The sequence below is a fragment of the Myxine glutinosa genome, chromosome 10 (genome assembly GCF_964187855.1).
Source record: "Myxine glutinosa chromosome 10, kmMyxGlut1.1, whole genome shotgun sequence".
Classification (NCBI taxonomy): domain Eukaryota; kingdom Metazoa; phylum Chordata; class Myxini; order Myxiniformes; family Myxinidae; genus Myxine; species Myxine glutinosa.
In genome coordinates this window covers 31,093,131-31,112,905 of record NC_136270.1, presented here as the reverse complement: position 1 = coordinate 31,112,905, position 19,775 = coordinate 31,093,131, and the positions used below count along the sequence as shown (strand labels likewise).

The window sequence follows — 19,775 nt, the reverse complement described above, 5'->3', positions numbered from 1 at the left end:
GCTGCGACGGGACGACAAGTCGTTCGTCATCGACATCGGCGGCAGGTCGGACCGGATTGCGGTGGACCGCCTCAAGCCGGCGCACGTGGACGTCGACCACCCACCACGGGTGGCCCTTCCGCCGTGGCGAGGCCGCCCCCCGTCCACGGTGCCCCCCACTCGACCGCCCACCACCACACCGGACCCCCTCCCACGACCCGCCAGGGGTCGCTTCGGTCGGGTCATCAGGACCCCCCTCAAATTGACCCTGCTGGTGCAAGTCGATTCTGGGGGGACGTGTGTAGCGGCTACCGCTGGGTTTTCACAATCGCCTTGCACCTATCAAGGACGCGGAGCGATCACCATGCCGGGCTCGTCCAGGACGCCCGGGCAGGCCCGCGCTCAACTTGCCAGGCCTCGGTCGGGACGCCCGGGCATGCCCGGGCAGGCTCGCCCTCAACTTGCCAGGCCGCAGCCAGGACGCTGGGCCACGCCCCCTCTCGCCTTTCCGGGGCAAACGCTCCGGGATAATATGTATATATATTGCTGCCCGATAAACGGGCTTTTCAGAGTGCCTGAGTGTTTGGTTTGATTAAAGCAACTCGGATGAATTCCAGCTTTTTGTCCTGTCCATTCTTCCGATCGACGTGGGAGCCCCAGCTCCTTCATTGTATAATTTTTACTTGTTTTGATTAAAATATTATTGTAATAGTGAGCTTTGATGAAATTATCTGTGTATTGTTCTTCTGGACTTTCATAAAGATCAAGTCACGTGATAAGTCCCCTTTGGGATTCTGCTTCCTATTTCGGACTCTAAACTGCGCAAGTTCCCCAACCCATTCATTATTTGAAATTCTATTTTTCTTTTTTTTCTTTTTCTCTTCCCCAATTCCATAATTTGATTTCACACATTTTAATGTTTTATTCTTTTTGGTGTTTATTTGTTTGTTTATTTATTTATTTATTCATTATTTAATGAAGTCATTAATTTGCACACATCTCACTCTCCCACCTATGTTTATTTGGTCATAACTGTATTTTAAGAAGTTTTAATGCTCAGAACGCATCGCGAACACATCGTATTGTTCGTCGGAGAGGTTCGAACTAGTCGATTATGGATAAGTAAATGTTTTACTTCATAAAGTCCTCCTTCGGTGTGAAATGAAGATCTTTTTTTTTTTTTGTATACAAGATCGAGGCTCATGTAAGAGCTAACATTAATCACAAAAAGACAAACCGATACATAAAACATAAGATAAAGGGAGCAGGAGACAAGATGGGGAGAGAGAGGGAAGCACACAAGTACAACAATAGAGAGCAGCGACATCGGGAGATCTGTGGGAGGGAGAGGGCTTGGGGGGAGGAGGCATGGGAAGGGGGGTGGGGGGGGGAGGGAGAGGTATAAAACACATGGACACTGCAAGGACTTCCAGGACAGAAGTTGGTATTTCAAAAAAGTGGATCTGGGGTGAATTAACGGGGGTAGAAAAGATCAAGGTTTTGGATGGGGGAAGATAAGAGATGGTGGTGAACAGCTGTAAATAATGGATCTTGCTTTTAACCCTCTGGAGTCTACTATTAAACCAAATTGTGCGGTAAATTTGAATGCGGTTAGAGCCGATAAATTCGGCTTGTGGACATTTTGACGCATGCGTGAAGCCGATAGAATCGGCTTGTCGACTCCAAGGGGTTAAAATAATGGATCTCTACCCCATATTGACTCTGCAGTGGTATTCTTGCCATATGTTTTCTTTTTGCCATTAAAAGCTGGAACAGGCCTTGTTTACTGAAATCATGCAACAAAGAAAAAAGGCCTTTCTGATTATCGTGTCATCAGAGGGTGGAAATGGCAGGGGTCGGGCCTTGGGGGAGCCGCAACTAGAGTGCAGCAACGCGGATTCCATCTGCATTATAATCTTGTTTTGTTTCATTCATGACATCTGCTGTTTCAGTATTTGATTCTGCTATTGTTCCATCATGTTATGGATTCACATGTTTTTTTTTCCTCCCTGATGTGTCGTGGCTCGAGCTAAATACAAAACTTGAAATTTGCTCAAAATTGACTTTTCGAAAATCAGTTTAAGTGTTAAACAGCAACAGTAATCAGAAATCAAAATAACCCTTGCTTACTCGACTGTAAACGTTTCGCCTTTTGTGACAAGGCCTTAAGCCTGAAAGGCTGTCGGAGACTCCATGTTGACTTAAACTTTTGGAAAATCCATGTGAGGGTTCTTTTTTTGGGGTGGTGACTTTGTGAAACCTAACTTGAAAGCGTTTGCATGGGAAGTGGGGTGGGAGGGAGAGGTATAAAACACATGGACACTGCAAGGACTTCCGGGACAGAAGTCGGTATTTCAAAAAAGTTGATCTGGGGTGAATTAACGGGGGTAGAAAAGATCAAGGTTTTGGATGGGGAAACATAAGAGATGGTGGTGAACAGCTGTAAATAATGGATCTTGCTTTTAACCCTCTGGAGTCTACTATTAATCTACTATTTAAAGTCTACTATTGAACCCTCTGGAGTCATTTGTGACTCGTTGTAGTTCAAGTTTCTTTCTTCTGCACAATCTTGCGGCACCATTGCTTCCACTTTGACCGATTCGTCAGGCGAACCGCTGTTTTTATACTCAGGTTCCATATGTCCGGATTTTAAAGCTTGTTCCAATTTTGTGGAGATTTGTAACCATTTACATTTTTGAAAAGTTTGAGAGTCTCTGAATCCGAAAACCAATGTTTCCACTTAATTAAAAAAAAAAAAAAAATCTTTTTTAAATCAAATTGGAAATCAAACAATTTTCAAATCAAATGGAAACATTGATTTGTGGTCAGACTCTCAAACTTTTCAAAAATCTAAATAGTTACAAATCTCCACAAAACCGGAACGAAATAACACATCGAACCTGACTATAAGTTGTTCCATTTTCTTTACCAGATTCCTATTTCTGTGTCTGTGTTGTTAGAAATTTTGTATTGCACTTCAACCGTTTCGGCTTTCTTGTCTTTAAGTAGGCCGCAGCTGTACTCGTGCAAAGTCTGTGATTCCGACATCGGTTTCGCCATCGCCTCTTCCACGTAGAACCTTTTGGCTGAACATCTTGGAATATCCAATGTGCTATTCTCTAGGGTTACAGACATTTCCAAACCGAAATAATGTCAACAAATTGCAATTGATAGTTGAGATAATTCTACCTATTTGCACATGTAACATTTTCATATTGCACTCCGAGAACAAAAAACCCCAAAATCTATAGCTATAGGTGAATCCCTATTAGGATGAATTTTAAAAGGATTTTAACAAACTCATTCCACTGATCAAAAAGAATGGTTGCTTGTGTCACATGGTTTGCATGTTTGCATTTGCATGTTTGCATGTATGGCATCTGTTTCAGACAGATCAGCCGCCAGATTCTCCATTTGGCATACGTAATATCTAGACTATTATCAGGTCATTTTGTATGACCATAAATATATCGTATTAGGTTTTAAACGAGAATAAAGATGGAATATCATATGTTGTCGCATTTGTTTAGTTTCACCGAGTCGTGCCACGCGTGAAGCAACGTCGCCCTGACGGGTTCGAGCAAGTGGGAATGAAATAACATGAAAGATCAATATTTTCTGTTTTACTTAAACCTTCACATGATGGAGATAAATAAACTCCGAAAGTACGAAAAAAAAAAGTTTTACCAACATGAATGTGAACGGTAAGTGAATTTGGGGAGGGCATTGGGCCGTTTTTCCGACATCAAATTCACACCACGTAACAACCAAACTTCTTATAACTACCTCCCATTTTTACCATCAACCGAATCAAAGTTAAGAACCACATTCCCTTACCATCAAAATACATTTCCTAGATCGTCTATCGGCTTCGCCAGGGCAGCACAGAACCCAACATAATAAACCAGCAACGGCACTGGGTAGAGCGCGTTCCTCCGCCAGGCCGACCAGGTTACGTTTTGTATCCCACTGATAGGCCAGATCTGGATTCGGACCTCAACCAAAATCGAATCGATCTGTCCTCGTCACAAACCCAACCTCTCCACCAAATTTAGTCATAACTTGTCCATAACTTTGTGAGAAATCCCGCTCACAGACAGACAGACAGACAGACAGACAGCCAGACAGACAAACAGAGTTTCGGTGGCGGAGGTAACAAAAGAACATGGGTGATGATTCGGTGTCTCAATAAATGGTCGCAACACAAGAGATGATGTAATAAATGATTGTGATGTCACAGAACAAAGGCCTAGTTGAGAACATATTTGGAACAGATGGTATCAAAGTTTTTTGGCTTTTTCAAAATATCTGATAATCTGTTTCACTTGTATTCTATTTATAACTTACATTTGGTTTGAACCAATCCGTAAACTTGCCAACCCAGATTTCTACTACCGGTACATCCTCCCTCCTGGACCTAGTAATGCACTAAGTTTCCATCCAATCTCTCCGGTTCCTCTTCTATCGCAATTGGCTCTTCTCATCAATTTATTATCAAGGTCAATCAATATCCTCTGGCTATTGTAAGGCAGCCACCGGAAATGGACATCAATCTGTCTTCTCACAAAAGGATTGGGCTGCCATCTCCACCGCATATGATATTGATTCCACCAGGAAATACTTCCACAAAATCTATTTTCTTTCATGTACCGGCATATCCCAATCCATCTGTGGCTCCGGCTCCAAAGGTTGGTGAAGGTTGGAATCCAGATCGGGATCAGATAAAAAAAATTAACTTTCACAGTGTTTCTTCACCATTGAGTGATTGGGCCAAAAACGATATATAGCAAGATATTTCAAAACGTTGTGGATGAATTATGACAAAACTTGGTGCATGAGTCGGTTAGGTGAAACGAACAAGATGATTAGATTTTGGTTCAGGTCCGAATCCAGATCCGGCCTATCAGTGGGATACAACACATACAGCGCATTCAGAAAGTATTCAGACCCCTTCACATTTTTCACATTTTGTTATGTTGCAGCCTTATGCTGAAATCGTTTAAATTCATTTTTTCCCTCATCAATCTACAGTTCTACACTCAATACCCCATAATGACAGAGAAAACAGGATTTTAGAAAGTTTTGCAAATTTATTAAAAAGAAAATCTGAAATATCACATTGACATAAGTATTCATACCCTTTGTTATGACACTTGAAATTTAGCTCAGGTGCCTCCCATTTCCCTTGATCATCTTTGAGATGTTTCTACACCTTGATTGGAGTCCACCTGTGGTAAATTCAATTGATTGGACATGATTTGGAAAGGCACACACCTGTCTATATAAGGTCTCACAGCTGACGATGCATATCAGAGCAAAAACCAAGCCATGAGGTCGAAGGAACTGCCTGCAGAGCTCAGAGACAGGATTGTGTCGAGGCACAGATTTGGGGAAGCCTACAAAAAAATCTCTGCTGCATTGAAGGTTCCCAAGAGCACGGTGGCCTCCATGATTCTTAAATGGAAGAAGCTTGGAACAACCAGGACTCTTCCTAGAGCTGGCCGCCCGGCCAAACTGAGCAATCGGGGGAGAAGGGCCTTGGTAAGAGAGGTGACCAAGAACCCGATGGTCACTCTGGCTGAGCTCCAGAGATCCTGTGTGGAGATGGGAGAAACTTCCAGAAGGACAACCGTCACTGCAACACTCCACCGATCTGGGCTTTATGGCAGAGTGGCCAGACGGAAGCCTCTCCTCAGTGAAAGACACATGAAAGCCCACTTGGAGTTTGCAAAAAAGCACCGAAAGGACTCCCAGACTGTGAGAAACAAGATTCTGTGGTCTGATGAAACCAAGATTGAACTGTTTGGCCTCAATTCTAAGCGTCATGTCTGGAGGAAACCAGGCACCGCTCATCACCTGCCCAATACCATCCCAACTGTGAAGCATGGTGGTGGCAGCATCATGCTGTGGGGGTGTTTTTCAGCAGCAGGGACTGGGGGACTGGTCAGGGTTGCGGAAACAATGAATGGAGCAAAGTACAGAGATATCCTTAATGAAAACCTGAAACAGAGCGCTCAGGACCTCAGACTGGGCCGAAGGTTCACCTTCCAACAGGACAATGACCCTAAGCCCACAGCCAAGAAAACGCAGGAGTGGCTAAGGGACAATTCTGTGAAGGTCCTTGAGTGGCCCAGCCAGAGCCCTGACCTGAACCCAATCGAACATCTCTGGAGAGACCTGAAAATGGCTGTCCACCGAGGGTCCCCATCCAACCTGACAGAGCTTGAGAGGATCTGCAGAGAAGAATGGCAGAAAATCCCCAAATCCAGGTGTGCAAAGCTTGTCGAGTCATACCCAAGACGACTCGAGGCTGTAATCGCTGCCAAAGGTGCTTCAACTAAGTACTGAGTTAAGGGTCTGAATACTTTCTGAATGAACTGTAAACTGTTCAGCCTGGCGGAGGTATGCGCTCTACCGAGTGTCGTTCTAGTTTATCACTGTGATTGTTGGATGTTGGTTACAATGTATTTTTGCCTTAAGAATGGGTGGTTGTTGTTTGGATAGCCTGTCTTTTTTGTTGTTAGAGTTGTACATGTTTATGTACATGTTGTTGTACAAGTGGCTGCTGTTCGAGTTGTTGGATTCCATGTCGGTTGTTGGGCATTGTCTGTGTCACTCGATCAAAAGTCATACTTGTTCTTTCTGCTTACTTCCTACAACTTGAACAACAATTGGTCATTTGGGAGAGGATAAGGAAGCACTCAGACTGCTATTAAATTGCCAGGTGTACAGATGTGCCAGGTGTACCTATCAACATTGATATTTTACTATTTTTTGGACAAGGCCCATCTCTCATTTTGATCTGTCTGTCCATCTACCTGTTCTTGTGTGTCCTAGCCATTCAACTTTTCAATGACGGTCATGTGCCAATGAATGGATCAGGTGAAAGTTAAGAATGACTGGATATCTTTAAACTTTAATGAACACACGTGACCATAACTACCCTCCATTGTGGGCACCTCCATCAAATTTGGATTTATCTCGATATTATTCATAATCTTCACCTGTGCAACTCTCTCTAAATTATCTGTGCATCTTGTTTTCTTTAGCACTTCCTTGATTTTCAGTTTATTCCATTTTACTGGGAAATTTTATGTTTGGGTGAAAAGATTTTAAAACAAGGATTCAATTACAATGGTTTAGTAATCACTCACATATGTATTCCGCATCATACACAGAACCTTATGTCTCTTTCACCCCCATCGTACTTGCACACTACTACTACTACTACTACTACTACTACTACTACCCAATTATTCCCACCCTCTTGTGGGGTCAGCTGTGGAACGTTTTTGGTCTAAGTCTTTCACAAACTGGCTGGCCAGGCCTGACGTTCGACTGATTTGGGAAATAATTTACAATTTGTCCACCGAAGACCAGTGCAGACGGAGGGGCTCCGGCTCGACGTCCTTTGATGGCGCAAACAGACGACTCGCCTCGTGCATGTGAAACAGCAATGTGTGGCAGTTTACAGTTGGGTGTAGATTCAAACCCTCAACGGGAAGTGCACATAACTCTAGCCCTCCTCCTCCTTCCCCCCAATCATGTTCACAACGAGCCAAGACAAAGTCTCAGTTTGGCACAAACGGGCCCGGTGGAGATAAAGTTGGTCATTACATGAGAGGGGGGCGGGGGGAGGGGGGGAATGGTGGTGAGATGGAGTGGAGAGGGGGGGGGCAGGGAAGGGGGAAGGTGGAAAAGGGCAGGAGGGGTGGGGAGGGTCGGGAAAATTTATTTTTGCATTGATGGGGGAAAACCCTTGTTCTTATGAGGAAACCTCATATGGATGTAACATTAGTGAGCAATCCTTGGCTGGGAAGAGGTCCGCGGTGTGCGGCATCTTGATGTGATTGTCTCTAAACACAAACACATGTTCTGGGAAAAGGTCTGTGTGTGAGATCATGGACAGTGAAGCGGAGCCACATTTACCCTATGCTCTGTTCCCCTAGGGTATTTGTACAACATCACATTGTAATAATAATAATTACTATTATCACCTCGAGCTAGCTCCTTTGTAACTCATTACTATTTTATAAAAGGGTATTTGATGGGGTCCCTGTAGGTTACTACCTTTCCATGATAATTAATTGATACATGGCCTGGTTATCATTCGCATCTGAGCAGAGGTTCAAAAACCTTATGATTATGATTTAAGTGAAGGTACATTGATATCTCAAAATGTCCTTGTCTTACGGGCGATGATTGTACAAGCTCTGAAATGGCAATTGTTGAAACAGTTGTTTAATTCCAGCAACTCTTCCTGTTTCAGGACTCGAGGGTCAGCACCTCCATTGCTGGCTGAGTCAAAGTGCCAAGAAAAATTCCCACTCAACAGTACTGTATGTCTGGTTTGGCATTTCCTGATTTCTTATACATTATATATTTGAATGCATCTATTTTGGACTAGAATCCAAATACTTCCAGGAACTGATACGTTCTCCTTCGGATAAAGGCAACGTGAATAATTCCTTACATGGAACTGAGAAATCAACGGGTTGCGTGCAAAAATCCACGTCATCTTGCAGAATGAAAGAACATTTAAAATCCCGGTTTTCCACAAATGCCTTTACGTTAATTTAACAATGGCTGGCAGGATAGTTTATGTGTGCACTCTCCAACATGGGTTTGAATCTTGACCAGCCATAAACCGTCTCCCTGGTGTTTCGTATGAAGGCCGATACATCAATGTGCTCCGTCTTTGGGAAGGACATCAAGCTGGACGACTCATCTGCCAGGACTGGTAGTTGGCGGATGTTGAAGATCCCACGGTTGTCTGGCCATATTCCAAGTTTCTGTCGACTTCGGTCGAAGGTCAAGCCTGGCAGGCCGGTCCGACAAGGAATTGCAGCAAAAATATTCCCTGGCCGACCCCACATGAAGATGGAAACAATTGCGCCTGCAGTACTAGTAACAATACTTTATAAAATTTATCAAACCATCCTCCAACAGAATACTGCTGACAACCTGAGAGTTTAAATAATATTAATTATTTAATTGACTTCCGTTTCCGGTCTTGCTGGCGAGGGTTCGTTTATTCGCAGCTCTAGACGCTCTCCATCGAAATCGAAGTTAAGTAATTGTTCCCATTTGTATTTTCGTTATAACTGTATTTCTTTTATGGTGTATGTACGTATATTGTTCCGACGAAGATTTTCGGTGCAAATCTTTCATACCTGTATTGAAAATCGTGTTAATTCGTGTCGTGTCTTGAGGCCTTGTACAGTGAACACTGTACAACCTTGAGGCTTTGTTTTTCTCTCAGCGGTCCGTTGTTTGTGAAACCAATAACTTTCGTTCTCTGTTTTCGCAGTCTTTTCACCCCATAGCCTACTTCCTTATGTAAATCTCAACTCAAAAAAACAAAAAAAAAATAAGACATTACCTTCTCTGTGCTCATTCGTTTATTCATTCTTATTCGTTTGTTCGTTCGTTCGTTCTTCGACCACGTGTTTCTCCCCCATTTCCCCAGATAGATTGTCAAATTTCAACTCGTTATTTTATCGTCCATGCGTTATTGTTTGATTATAGTTAGTTTTGGTTTGAATTTCCTGTAACTCGTAATTAATTAATCGTGTTCTGCTCCTCGTGTGTGGCCTTGTAGTTGTACCCCCGTCGGTGTTTTGTTAACTTAAGCGTGTTTTGCTTGGCTCTTAGTTTTTTCCCTTCTACCCCGAACATAATACTCTGTCTAACGTTCTAAATCCCCACCCCCCCCCAAAAAACAAACAAACAAAAAAAAAAACAAAAAAAAAAAAACAAAAAAAAAACAAAACAAAAAAACAAACAAAAAAAAAAAACATTTATTTTCCTTTCTCCACGTGTACTGTTGTCTCATCCTGTATTTTCTGTCCAGGTGTGCTGTTCGCCCCGTCCCCATTATCTCCTTGCCATCCACCGTTTGCCCTGTTCACGTGACTCGTGGTGGTCCCTCTCGGCTCTCCCCCCGTTGGTATTTTGTGCATAGAAAATTGTTCACAGTTCTGTTTAAATATTATTTAAATATGTTTAACCTTTCCCCTTCTGTGTTTATTTCAGTGGTATATTACAACACGCTGTTTTTCTTCCTATTTAAAAGGCTTTTCTCAATTTCCTCTCCAACTCATTCCACTTCAAAAAAAAGAAATTCAATATCTTATACGTCTCCCTCACTACATGGTCTAAATTCACATTCATTCCATCCCTCCTCCATCGTTCTGAATCGGATTGCTAACTTGAAAATCACAACAAACCCAATTTGTTATCAATGTTCGTCTTTCATTAATCATCCACTTTCTAAACTCCCCTCTTGCCCCTCCCATCCAAATCCCCCCCCTTGCACCTACACTCCTAAACTCCCCCCTTGCCCTCCCCCTCCAAATCCCCCCCCTTGCCCCTCCACTCCTGAACTCCCCCCTTGCCCTTCCCCTCCTAAACTCCCCCCCTTGCCCCTCCCCTCCAAATCCCCCCCCTTGCCCCTACACTCCTAAACTCCCCCCTTGTCCCTCCACTTCTAAACTTCCCCCTTGCCCCTTCCCTCCAAAACTCCCCCCTTGCGCCTCCCCTTCAAAACTCCCCCCCAACCCCTCCCATTCAATTCTCCCCCCATACCATTCCTCTCCAATTCTCCCTCCTCCCCCCTCCTCCTCCAAGCTGCCTCCTCCCCACTTCGTCTCCCTTCTATCTCATACCTCCACCCCACCAAACCTTCTACTTTCCTCTGCCCCCCCCCCTCAAACAACCCCTCACTGTGCCTCATCCCTTCACCATCAAACCTTTCATCCTCCTCATCCTTCCCTTTCTTTGAACTTTTCTGCAATATCTGACACACTATCAACTGCTCTCCCTACCTCCCCCTCTCATCCTTCATCTTACCCTACTCCTCCCCTCCCCTGTCCTGTACCTGATGCTCCCCCTCTCTCTTCATTAACGGTATGGACCTCAAACATCCGGGGCCTTCGCTCAAACCTAACTGATCTCTCCATACAGGTTGCTTCTGACAATCCAGACTTGATCTGCTTAACAGAGACTTTCCTCCCTCAAGATGTCTCTGATTCCTTAATATCTCTTCCTGGTTACTCCCTCCTCCGGTATGATAGACCTGAGCCTCGGCCTGGTGGTGGGGTGGCTATCTTTATCAAAAACTCTCTTCCTCACTCTCCTTGCACTGCCCTCTTTCCTCCTCACCCCCAGGAGTACCTCTGGCTACGGCTTCCTCTCCGCTCCCACCTTTTGTTCATATGTGTTCTGTACCGTCCCCCAAACAGTGATGACTCCATCTACATTTCACTGTCTGACAACATGGACCAACTTCTATCCACTCATCCTAACTCTCTCTTCCTCATATGTGGTGACTTCAACTGTCATCATGCCACCTGGTTGGGTGTGGGTTCCTCTCTCACCAGTCATGGCACCTCAGCAAAGGACTTCTGTGACTCACTGGGATTGACACAATCTGTCAATTTCCCGACCCGGATCTCAGCCAATGGAGTATCTTCTCTTCTAGACTTGGTTATGACAAACTTCCCTGCTAATGTCTGCTGCTCTTCTTCTGCTCCAATCGGTTCTTCTGATCATGCGCTTGTCAAAGTGGACATCTCTCTGGCCATTCTCAGAGAGCCTCCTCAGCGTCGACGAGTCTGGCATTTCACTCAGGCCGACTGGGACGGTCTTCAAGCAGCCATCAATCGTCTGGATTGGTCTCCCATCTCCACTGCCTCTGACATCAATTCTTCCTGGGAATTCTTCCAAAGCAAACTGATCTCTCTCATGCACAGATTTATCCCATCTCGCCTTCAGTTGTCTTACCCTTCCTCCCGTCCCTGGTACACTGAATCTTGTGGTGAGGCAGTTGCCCTGAAACAACTTGCCTTTGCCTCTTGGAAGGCTAATCCAACTGAAGGCAATCTCAGTTCCTTCCACCAAGCTCGGAACAAGTGTGTGTCTACCCTCAGGAGTGCCAGGAAGCACTATCTCTCCTCACTGAAGAATGAACTCTCAAACCTGTCTCCTTCCTCCAAATCCTGGTGGCGTCTGGTCAAATCCGTTTCTGGTGTTTGTTCCCCCTCCATCCCCTCCCTTACCTCAAATGGCCACACAGTTGACATCGCACGTGACAAAGCCGAATGCCTCAACTCTGTGTTTGCCTCAAAATCCTTAGTCCCAAACCCAGCTCTCTCTGTTCCCACCTTTCCCAGTCGAACCCAACTGCTCCTGAACTCTGTGTCCTTCTCTCCTGACAAGGTGGAGGAGTTTTTGTCAAACCTCGACTCTGATTCTGCAACTGGACCAGACGGCATCAGCCCACGGGTCCTAAAATCCTGCTCTGCCGCTCTATCTCACCCTCTCTCTGTTCTTTTCACCCTATCTTTTGCTCAAGGTCATCTGCCAGCATCCTGGAAATCAGCTAACATTACCGCTTTACACAAAAAAGGTGCAAAAACAGATCCTTGCAACTACAGACCAATCAGCCTGCTCCCAATTATCAGCAAAGTCATGGAATCCATCATTGCTTCGGATATGAAATCTTTCCTCTTCTCCAATGGCTTGATCTCTGATCATCAATTTGGTTTCAGACCAGGTCACTCTACTCTGGACATGCTGCTTCTGCTGTCTCAACAATGGATGGAGGTCCTCAATGCCAAACAGGAAATCAGAGCTGTCTCCCTTGACATATCACGTGCCTTCGATACGGTCTGGCACCCAGCTCTGCTCACCAAACTCTCCTCCTATGGTATCCATGGAAATCTCCATGCATGGCTTGCGGACTTCCTCTCTGGTCGTAGTCAATGTGTGGCCCTGAATGGATTTCTCTCATCTCCCCTTCCTGTTCAGGCTGGAGTTCCCCAAGGCAGTGTGCTGGGCCCTGTGCTTTTTCTGGTCTTTATCAATGATCTCTCCGACTCTCTGGAAAATCCTCTCTATCTCTTTGCTGATGACTCCACTCTCTGCCGCTCCATTCCTCTTCCCTCAGATCGGCAGTCTGCAGCCTCCTCACTCTCTGAAGACCTGGACAAAATCACAGACTGGTCAAACAAGTGGAACATGTCTTTCAATCCTGACAAATCTCACTCTCTTACTATGTCTCTCCGAAAAGATCGACTGGACAACCCTCCCATCTACTTTCTCAACAATCCTCTCCAAGAAGTTCTGTCGCTCAAGCTTTTGGGTCTCACTATCTGCCATGATCTTTCTTGGGAAAACCACATTTCCAAGCTGGCCTCCAAAGCCAGTTGCCGACTGGGCATCCTCCGTCGTGCGAAGTCCTTCCTCGGCACACCTGAGCTCCTCACCTCATACAAGGCTTTCATCCGCAGCTCAATGGAATACTGTTCTCCCCTATGGGCTGGTGCTCCTGCCTCACATCTGGCTCGGCTTCACGCTGTTGAATCCAAAGCTTTCAAAATCATTGGAATCTCCCGTGATGAAGCTACCTCTGAGGGCCTTTCACTCACTCACCGCAGGCAGGTAGGTGGTCTTTCTGTCTTCTACCGACTCCTCTCCGGCCTTGCTCCCCCAGCTCTCTCTGTGCTCTGTCCCCCAAATATTCCTACAGGTCGCACAAGATCTGCCAGCAACCCTCTGATGGTTAAACTGCCGAAATCTCGGCTTTCTGCTCACCTTCACTCTTTCATTCCTCTTTTCTCCCGCCTCTGGAACAAACTCCCACACTCCCTTCAATCCCACTCCTCCCTCCAGGTCTTTAAAACAGCTGTTCACCACCATCTCTTATCTTCCCCCATCCAAAACCTTGATCTTTTCTACCCCCACTAATTCACCCCAGATCCACCTTGTTTGAAATTCCAACTTCTTTCCTGGAAGTCCTGGCAGTGTCCATATGTTTATACCTCTCCCACCCCTCCCCCCCCCTTCACATGCCTCCCCCCCAAAGCCCTCTCCCTCCCACAGATCTCTCGATGTCTCCATGTCTCTCGGTCCCTGCTGTCAAATGTTGTGTTTGTGTCCTTCCCCCTCTCTCCCCATCTTGTCTACCGCTCCCGATGTTATTTGTTTTATGTGTCTGTCTTTCTGTGTGATTAATGTTCGCTCTTTCACGAGCCTCGATCTTGTATTCAAAAAAAAAAAAAAAAAAAAATGTTTTGGCCACTGCTCCTGCTAATGCACTTAGTTCACCAAATTGTTATTTTCCTGATGCCTTTCAGAGAAACCTTCCTTCTCAAAAGTTATTGACACGCTACATGCCATGAAGTTATCATTTACCTAGTGTTTTTATGGTGGGCAACAGGTGAAAGTCACACGATATTAAGATTTGGTGGGCGAGGAAAAGAAAAATCTCCCACTCCCAGGACTCCAACAGGACATTGATGTCGCATCTTACATGAGGTTCTGCTTGTCGTAACATTTGTTTACCACCACTAGTATCGCATCTCTTCTGTGATGTAGTTACTAGTAAAGAACCTGTCCTCATAAACGGGTTAATCCCCTCACTTCTATGATGTATTTGTTTATGGCCAGGTGGAGATAAAATTGGTCATTACATGGGGGGGATTGATGGGGGCGAGATGGAGAGTGGAAAGAGGGAGAGCGGCTGTATTTGCGTATTTGTACACATTTACATAGAGGGGATTGCCCCCCCCCCCCACCCCGCCAAACCCCAGGGGCTATGGTTTTCTTTTCCTCAACTGCCTAAAATCAACACCACCAGATTTCCAGGTACAACCTCCAGATTTCAACTTATTCCACCGAGCAGTTCAGGAGCGCTTAAAAGTCAAACAAACATGCAAACAGTATAATAATTCCCTACTACAATGAGTATATGGTTGTCATGGTTTTCATTCAGACAATTGGGGTATTTTATTTTGACTTGCAATACCGTCTCACACCAGGAATGGCGCTGTGCCAGACATATTTTTGGGAATTGGGATCCTTCACCCACTGTGAACCACTGGGACTATTAATTTATTTTAACCACCTAAAACTTTCCAGTGGACCCTACGAGTACAACTACCAGTTTTGAACTCATTCCATCCAGCAATTCATGAGCGCATGGAAGTCAAACAAACAAACCGACAAACACTTCTGACATTAAATACGGTGTATAGTATGATTCAAGGCACGTTTAAGCACATTTAATTTTGCGTAATTTGCTTGAGTGTCGATTATGCTTCATACACGGTGTCTCACTAGGATCACGGTGGAGCACGCACATCTATTGCATGACAAGGATGTCTATTGCACTTTTGCATGAATTGGAAAGACCGGTAGAGAATGGACAAATCGATGCTCTAAATGGAATTTGAACCTTGGATGCAAAAATAATAAGTCATGTGCTCAGAGCACCGAACAGGCAAAGCCTTGTTTTTGGTTTTGATCTCAGCTTCTTGGAGCTTGTACATAAATCACATGCAGGACAAAGATATTAGAAGACTTCGGTGTGCTTTAATGTAAAATACAAGGACATTAGTAAACGAAGGACAAATACATAGAGTATACGTCATTTTGACCTGGATTCCCAGCATCACGAGCTAGTGGTTCAGAAGGGAAGGGTAAAGAAGCCAACTCGTAACTTTCTGAAACCCCTCCTCCCCCTTTTCATATTCCTGTGTCGGCATGCATTAAAACTCACATTTACGCACATCTCCTTCACCCAAAAAAACGCTGTTACATAGTAAGCTACATACCTACAACATTAGATGCAGTACGTCAGGAAGGAAATTTTAATCATTGAAGAGAAATTAAATATAAGTGGAGACAGAATAACTTTCCAGACAGAACACTGTACCTGCGTGATCTGAATAGGCAGCCATGTGACTCGGGGAATCACGTACATATAAACTCAAAATGTATCCATAAATAAACTGCCAAATTTGAAAGCATCAAACAATATAACTTCAAAAAATTCAGATTTGCATACCGGCGTATCTCATGCATTTCGATGGAAGGATAGAGCAAAAAAATTTTTTTTTTTTTAAAGCAATAGCAAATAATAGTGATAATATTTTTCCAACTTGCGTTGAGGACAAAAGTTAGATGGAAGCAAGCAGCAAAAGCTGGTTAGATGTGCCTCTAAATTAAAAGGAAAAGTGCCTTGCACTATGGCGGTTATTAGGTTTGCTCGGGTAAAGGCCACTGTTAAGAGCAGTTAACCTGGGCCGAGGGAAATTACTTAAGCAGTAATTTGTGACAGAATAGAAGCTCAAACACAAGATCGCCCAACGAAGCCTACAACGACATCTAGGTCAAGGCCGAGACGCGGACAGCCGGAGACTGAAGGCTAGTAGCGGAAGCAGCCAAAAGCGTTAAATAGGTGCAAAGTTCGGCAATTCCTCGCCGAAACCTTCCACGGTGAAGAACGGCATGAAGGGCAGGGCGGTAAGAACGGCCAAAAAAATAATAATCTATCCCTCGCAATCCGGTCCGGCCTCCCGGCCTCCCAGTCGAGCTCGTCTTGCAACTCTTTGGGCCTGGCCTTTTCACAGGGTGCGCATGAGAGCCTTGCCTCGTGGCCATGATTTCTCAGCGAGACGGGCCTACAGACACGCCAGAGGACACACAAACTGTATCTAAGTCCCTGCTCCTTGTGCTCATTAAACCGTCCTCACTGATCCTATCAGAAGTTTGTAAATAAAACCGTCTCAGGGGCCTTATTTTGCAGGGGCAGGATTGGGTCAGAAAAGTTCACTAAACCCAAATATTTCACAGAACTGATATGTTCCCCCTAGGATAGTTAACCGTGTTGCTACCTATCACCAGGTGTGACATTATTTTACCCTTTTTTTTTTCTTTTTCTTTTCTTCCAAGATTGAAGAAACCGTTTGAAACTTGCAATCGATAAACCATCCACTTGAACCTTGGTACGTTGTGCTGCTCACATGCTTTTATTGCCAAATTATTAACACCCGTGAAATCGATGACCTCTGATGAATCGGTCAAACTATTAATGATCGCCCTGATTGGTCGAACTATTAATGATCAAGGTATTGATTGGCTTCATTTAGGATGACCTAGACCAGTAAAAGATGTAGGCAGTATCATCCTCCGTGCACTTGATAAATCCAGCCGTAATGCTGGAACATCCCTGACGACGTAATCCAGATTAGCGCAGCCATTCCAGATTAGACAGAAAGGAAAGTTCAGGGGGCATTGTCAGTATTGATCTACGTACTTTTTGTCAGTATTGAACTACTCAATCAGGTAGTTCCTCAGCCCCCTGAACACCACCACCCAGTCATTCACAGTAGAAAACTGCATCTGGAGGTTGTTTATGGCCAGGTGGAGATATCACAATTACAAATTATTGTAAATTATGTAAGGTTCCCGACCTATAGTGGGGACGTAGGTAGTTTAGGTGGATGATAATGACGGAGGGAGTGCATAGTGTAAGGGATGACGGGGAAGCACGAGTTTTAGGGGAAAACCAGTTAGGTAGATGATGCTGTGTGTGTGAAGAATTGTGTTGATAACTTAGATCTGTGGTCTAAGTTACCGATTGCGATAACCCCGTGGAGTAAGCAATTTCGATTTTGAGCTGCATTTATATTTCCACTCAAGCATAACACGTTTATACCCCATTGGTGCAACGAGGAAGGCGTGAATTGGAGGACACCAAAATAATTTGTGCTGCGGCGGAAGTTAGTTGAAATCATCGGGTTGTATTCCGCTTGAGCGACTGGCAAATTGAAGTATTCTATCTGAAAACACTTCAAGTGCTGTCTCACAGCTGTTTGCACGGATGGAGAGAATGAATCCTTCAACAACAACAACAACAACAACAACAACAACAACAACAACAAAAAACATCACACAAGAATGATTGAAAGGGAACAGCTTACCTGCATGAAACTCCTTTGGATGGCTCAATGTTTCAGTTTCACCAACCGGAACATCAGAACTCTGAAGTTTGGGTGCTTTAACCGGGACCACTCGATCATCACCAACATCCAAACTTTCATCTTTCTCATGACCGCTGGAGTCCAACATACTAGCACTGCCTTCCACAATAGTGCCATTCGTTTGCTGGGCTTCTTGTGCCTCTGAAGAGTCATGCTCGACGTTTCCCAGCGATCGCCAGAACCCGTCCTTTGGTGGGCGGCCATTGAGTCCTATTGCATGGACCGGCTCACCGAAACCCGATTCGTCAGCGGCATCCATAGCTTTGGACCAGATCTGATCAGCCATGGCGCTACCATCATAGGGAGGCAACACCACAGGAAGTGATTTGTCTGAGGATCCTTCATCATCTCCAGAATTGGAATCATCCATCCAATTTGGTCCATCTCCAGAAGGTTCGTCCATATCTTTTGGCACTTTATCAACCGGAAGCGGTGCTTGTGTGGTTCCTGCTGAGGAAACTGAGCAATCCGGACATGCTACCTTGGGTGGCTCCGGAAGAGGACTCTGTTGATGGAGCAGGGAGTCCAGAAAGGTGGATGTTGTATTGACCTGAGCCCACAAGGAATCCTTTGATCCCGGTGGAAAGCTAGGAACTGGATGCAATGATATTTCTGAGTGAAGAGAAGATAGTCGGCACCGGTAAGGCACATCTTGCATCACACGGCATAACAATTGCAATTTTAAAATTTTTATGCCGTTACGAGAATGTAAGATGCACTGTCATTATTTGGCAGCACTGCTCAACCAACACCAGTTACCCAAGAGCATTCAAGAGTCAAACACAAAGCATGAATTAGTGACACATGGAAAGCACACCAGACGGGGCAGCCAGATTGCCTCGTCCATGAAGGTCATTAGTGAGCGAACTGGGTTTTGCCACCGATCTGATAGCAACATGGCAATCCTTCGGAGATAACTTCAGTTCCCAAAACTGTAGAATCCAAATACTTCATAATTGCTACCTTCAGCTGGATTATGGAGTATTTGAGAACTGCAGGGCAGGAAATGCTTTTTGTCCATACCATGTAGAGGTATTTGCTTTACTTTCTAGAATTTTCTTCAAGTGTTTCCTGAACGAGATTATAGTGTTTGTTCGTTTCGTCCTTGTTGTATTTCGTATGTATCTTATGTGCAGTTCCTTGAAGGTAATTTAACTTAAAATGCAGGAAATACCATTCATTGTTTTCAGCAGGCTGCGTAAACTGAAAAGACTTCATCAAAAACATTTAGAACCTGATAAGAACAGATGTGCTGGAAAGTTCTCCAAAGCATGGATGTTCCAATAATGTCAGACTAGCAAGACAGGTGGGGGGAAAAGTGGCATAATGGTCTGGAAGGATCTGTGGTCTAAGAACTGTCTCGGATCAGCTGTTTTTGTACGGCATCATGGGGAGTGTGCTGGGATTGAGAAGTACAGCAGTTGGTAAATGTTGAGGCCGAAGCCAGAGGGGTTTGCATTTCGAGAGCTGGGGACATCGATGCTCCACCACCCAAAAAACAATGCAGTGAGCGGATGCTCCTGGAATGGGGGTCTGGGCAAGGCTCCATAAACATCATCCATCTGTGCTCCATGTACATCATTTGCAGCTGTACCTAGGCTGTTGAAAGACAGCAAATCTGCATCCTCTGGTCATGCTGCCAGGAATCATCCTATGTGTGGTGGTCATGCTGCCAGGAATCATCCTATGTGCGGTGGTCAGGCTGTCAGGAATCATCCTATGTGTGGTGGTCATGCTGCCAGGAATCATCCTATGAGCGGTGGTCAGGCTGCCAGGAATCATCCTATGTCCGGTGGTCAGGCTGTCAGGAATCACCCTATGTGTGGTGGTCATACTGCCAGGAATCATCCTATGTGCGGTGGTCAGGCTGTCAGGAATCATCCCATGTGCGGTGGTCAGGCTGCCAGGAATCATCCTATGTGCAGTGGTCAGGCTGCCAGGAATCAACCTATGTGCGGTGGTCAGGCT

The 19,775-nt window shown here is 44.9% G+C and overlaps 1 protein-coding gene across 1 annotated transcript in view; it reads right to left on the bottom strand.

The window, feature by feature from the left end:
* Window positions 1-19,775, bottom strand: part of LOC137434415 (uncharacterized) — a 137,492-nt gene that overhangs the window by 88,251 nt on the left and 29,466 nt on the right. The window contains exon 8 of the mRNA XM_078785177.1: window positions 17,748-18,419. Within this exon, the coding sequence (XP_078641303.1) occupies window positions 17,748-18,419 (672 nt within the window). The remainder of the gene's footprint in view (window positions 1-17,747; window positions 18,420-19,775) is intronic.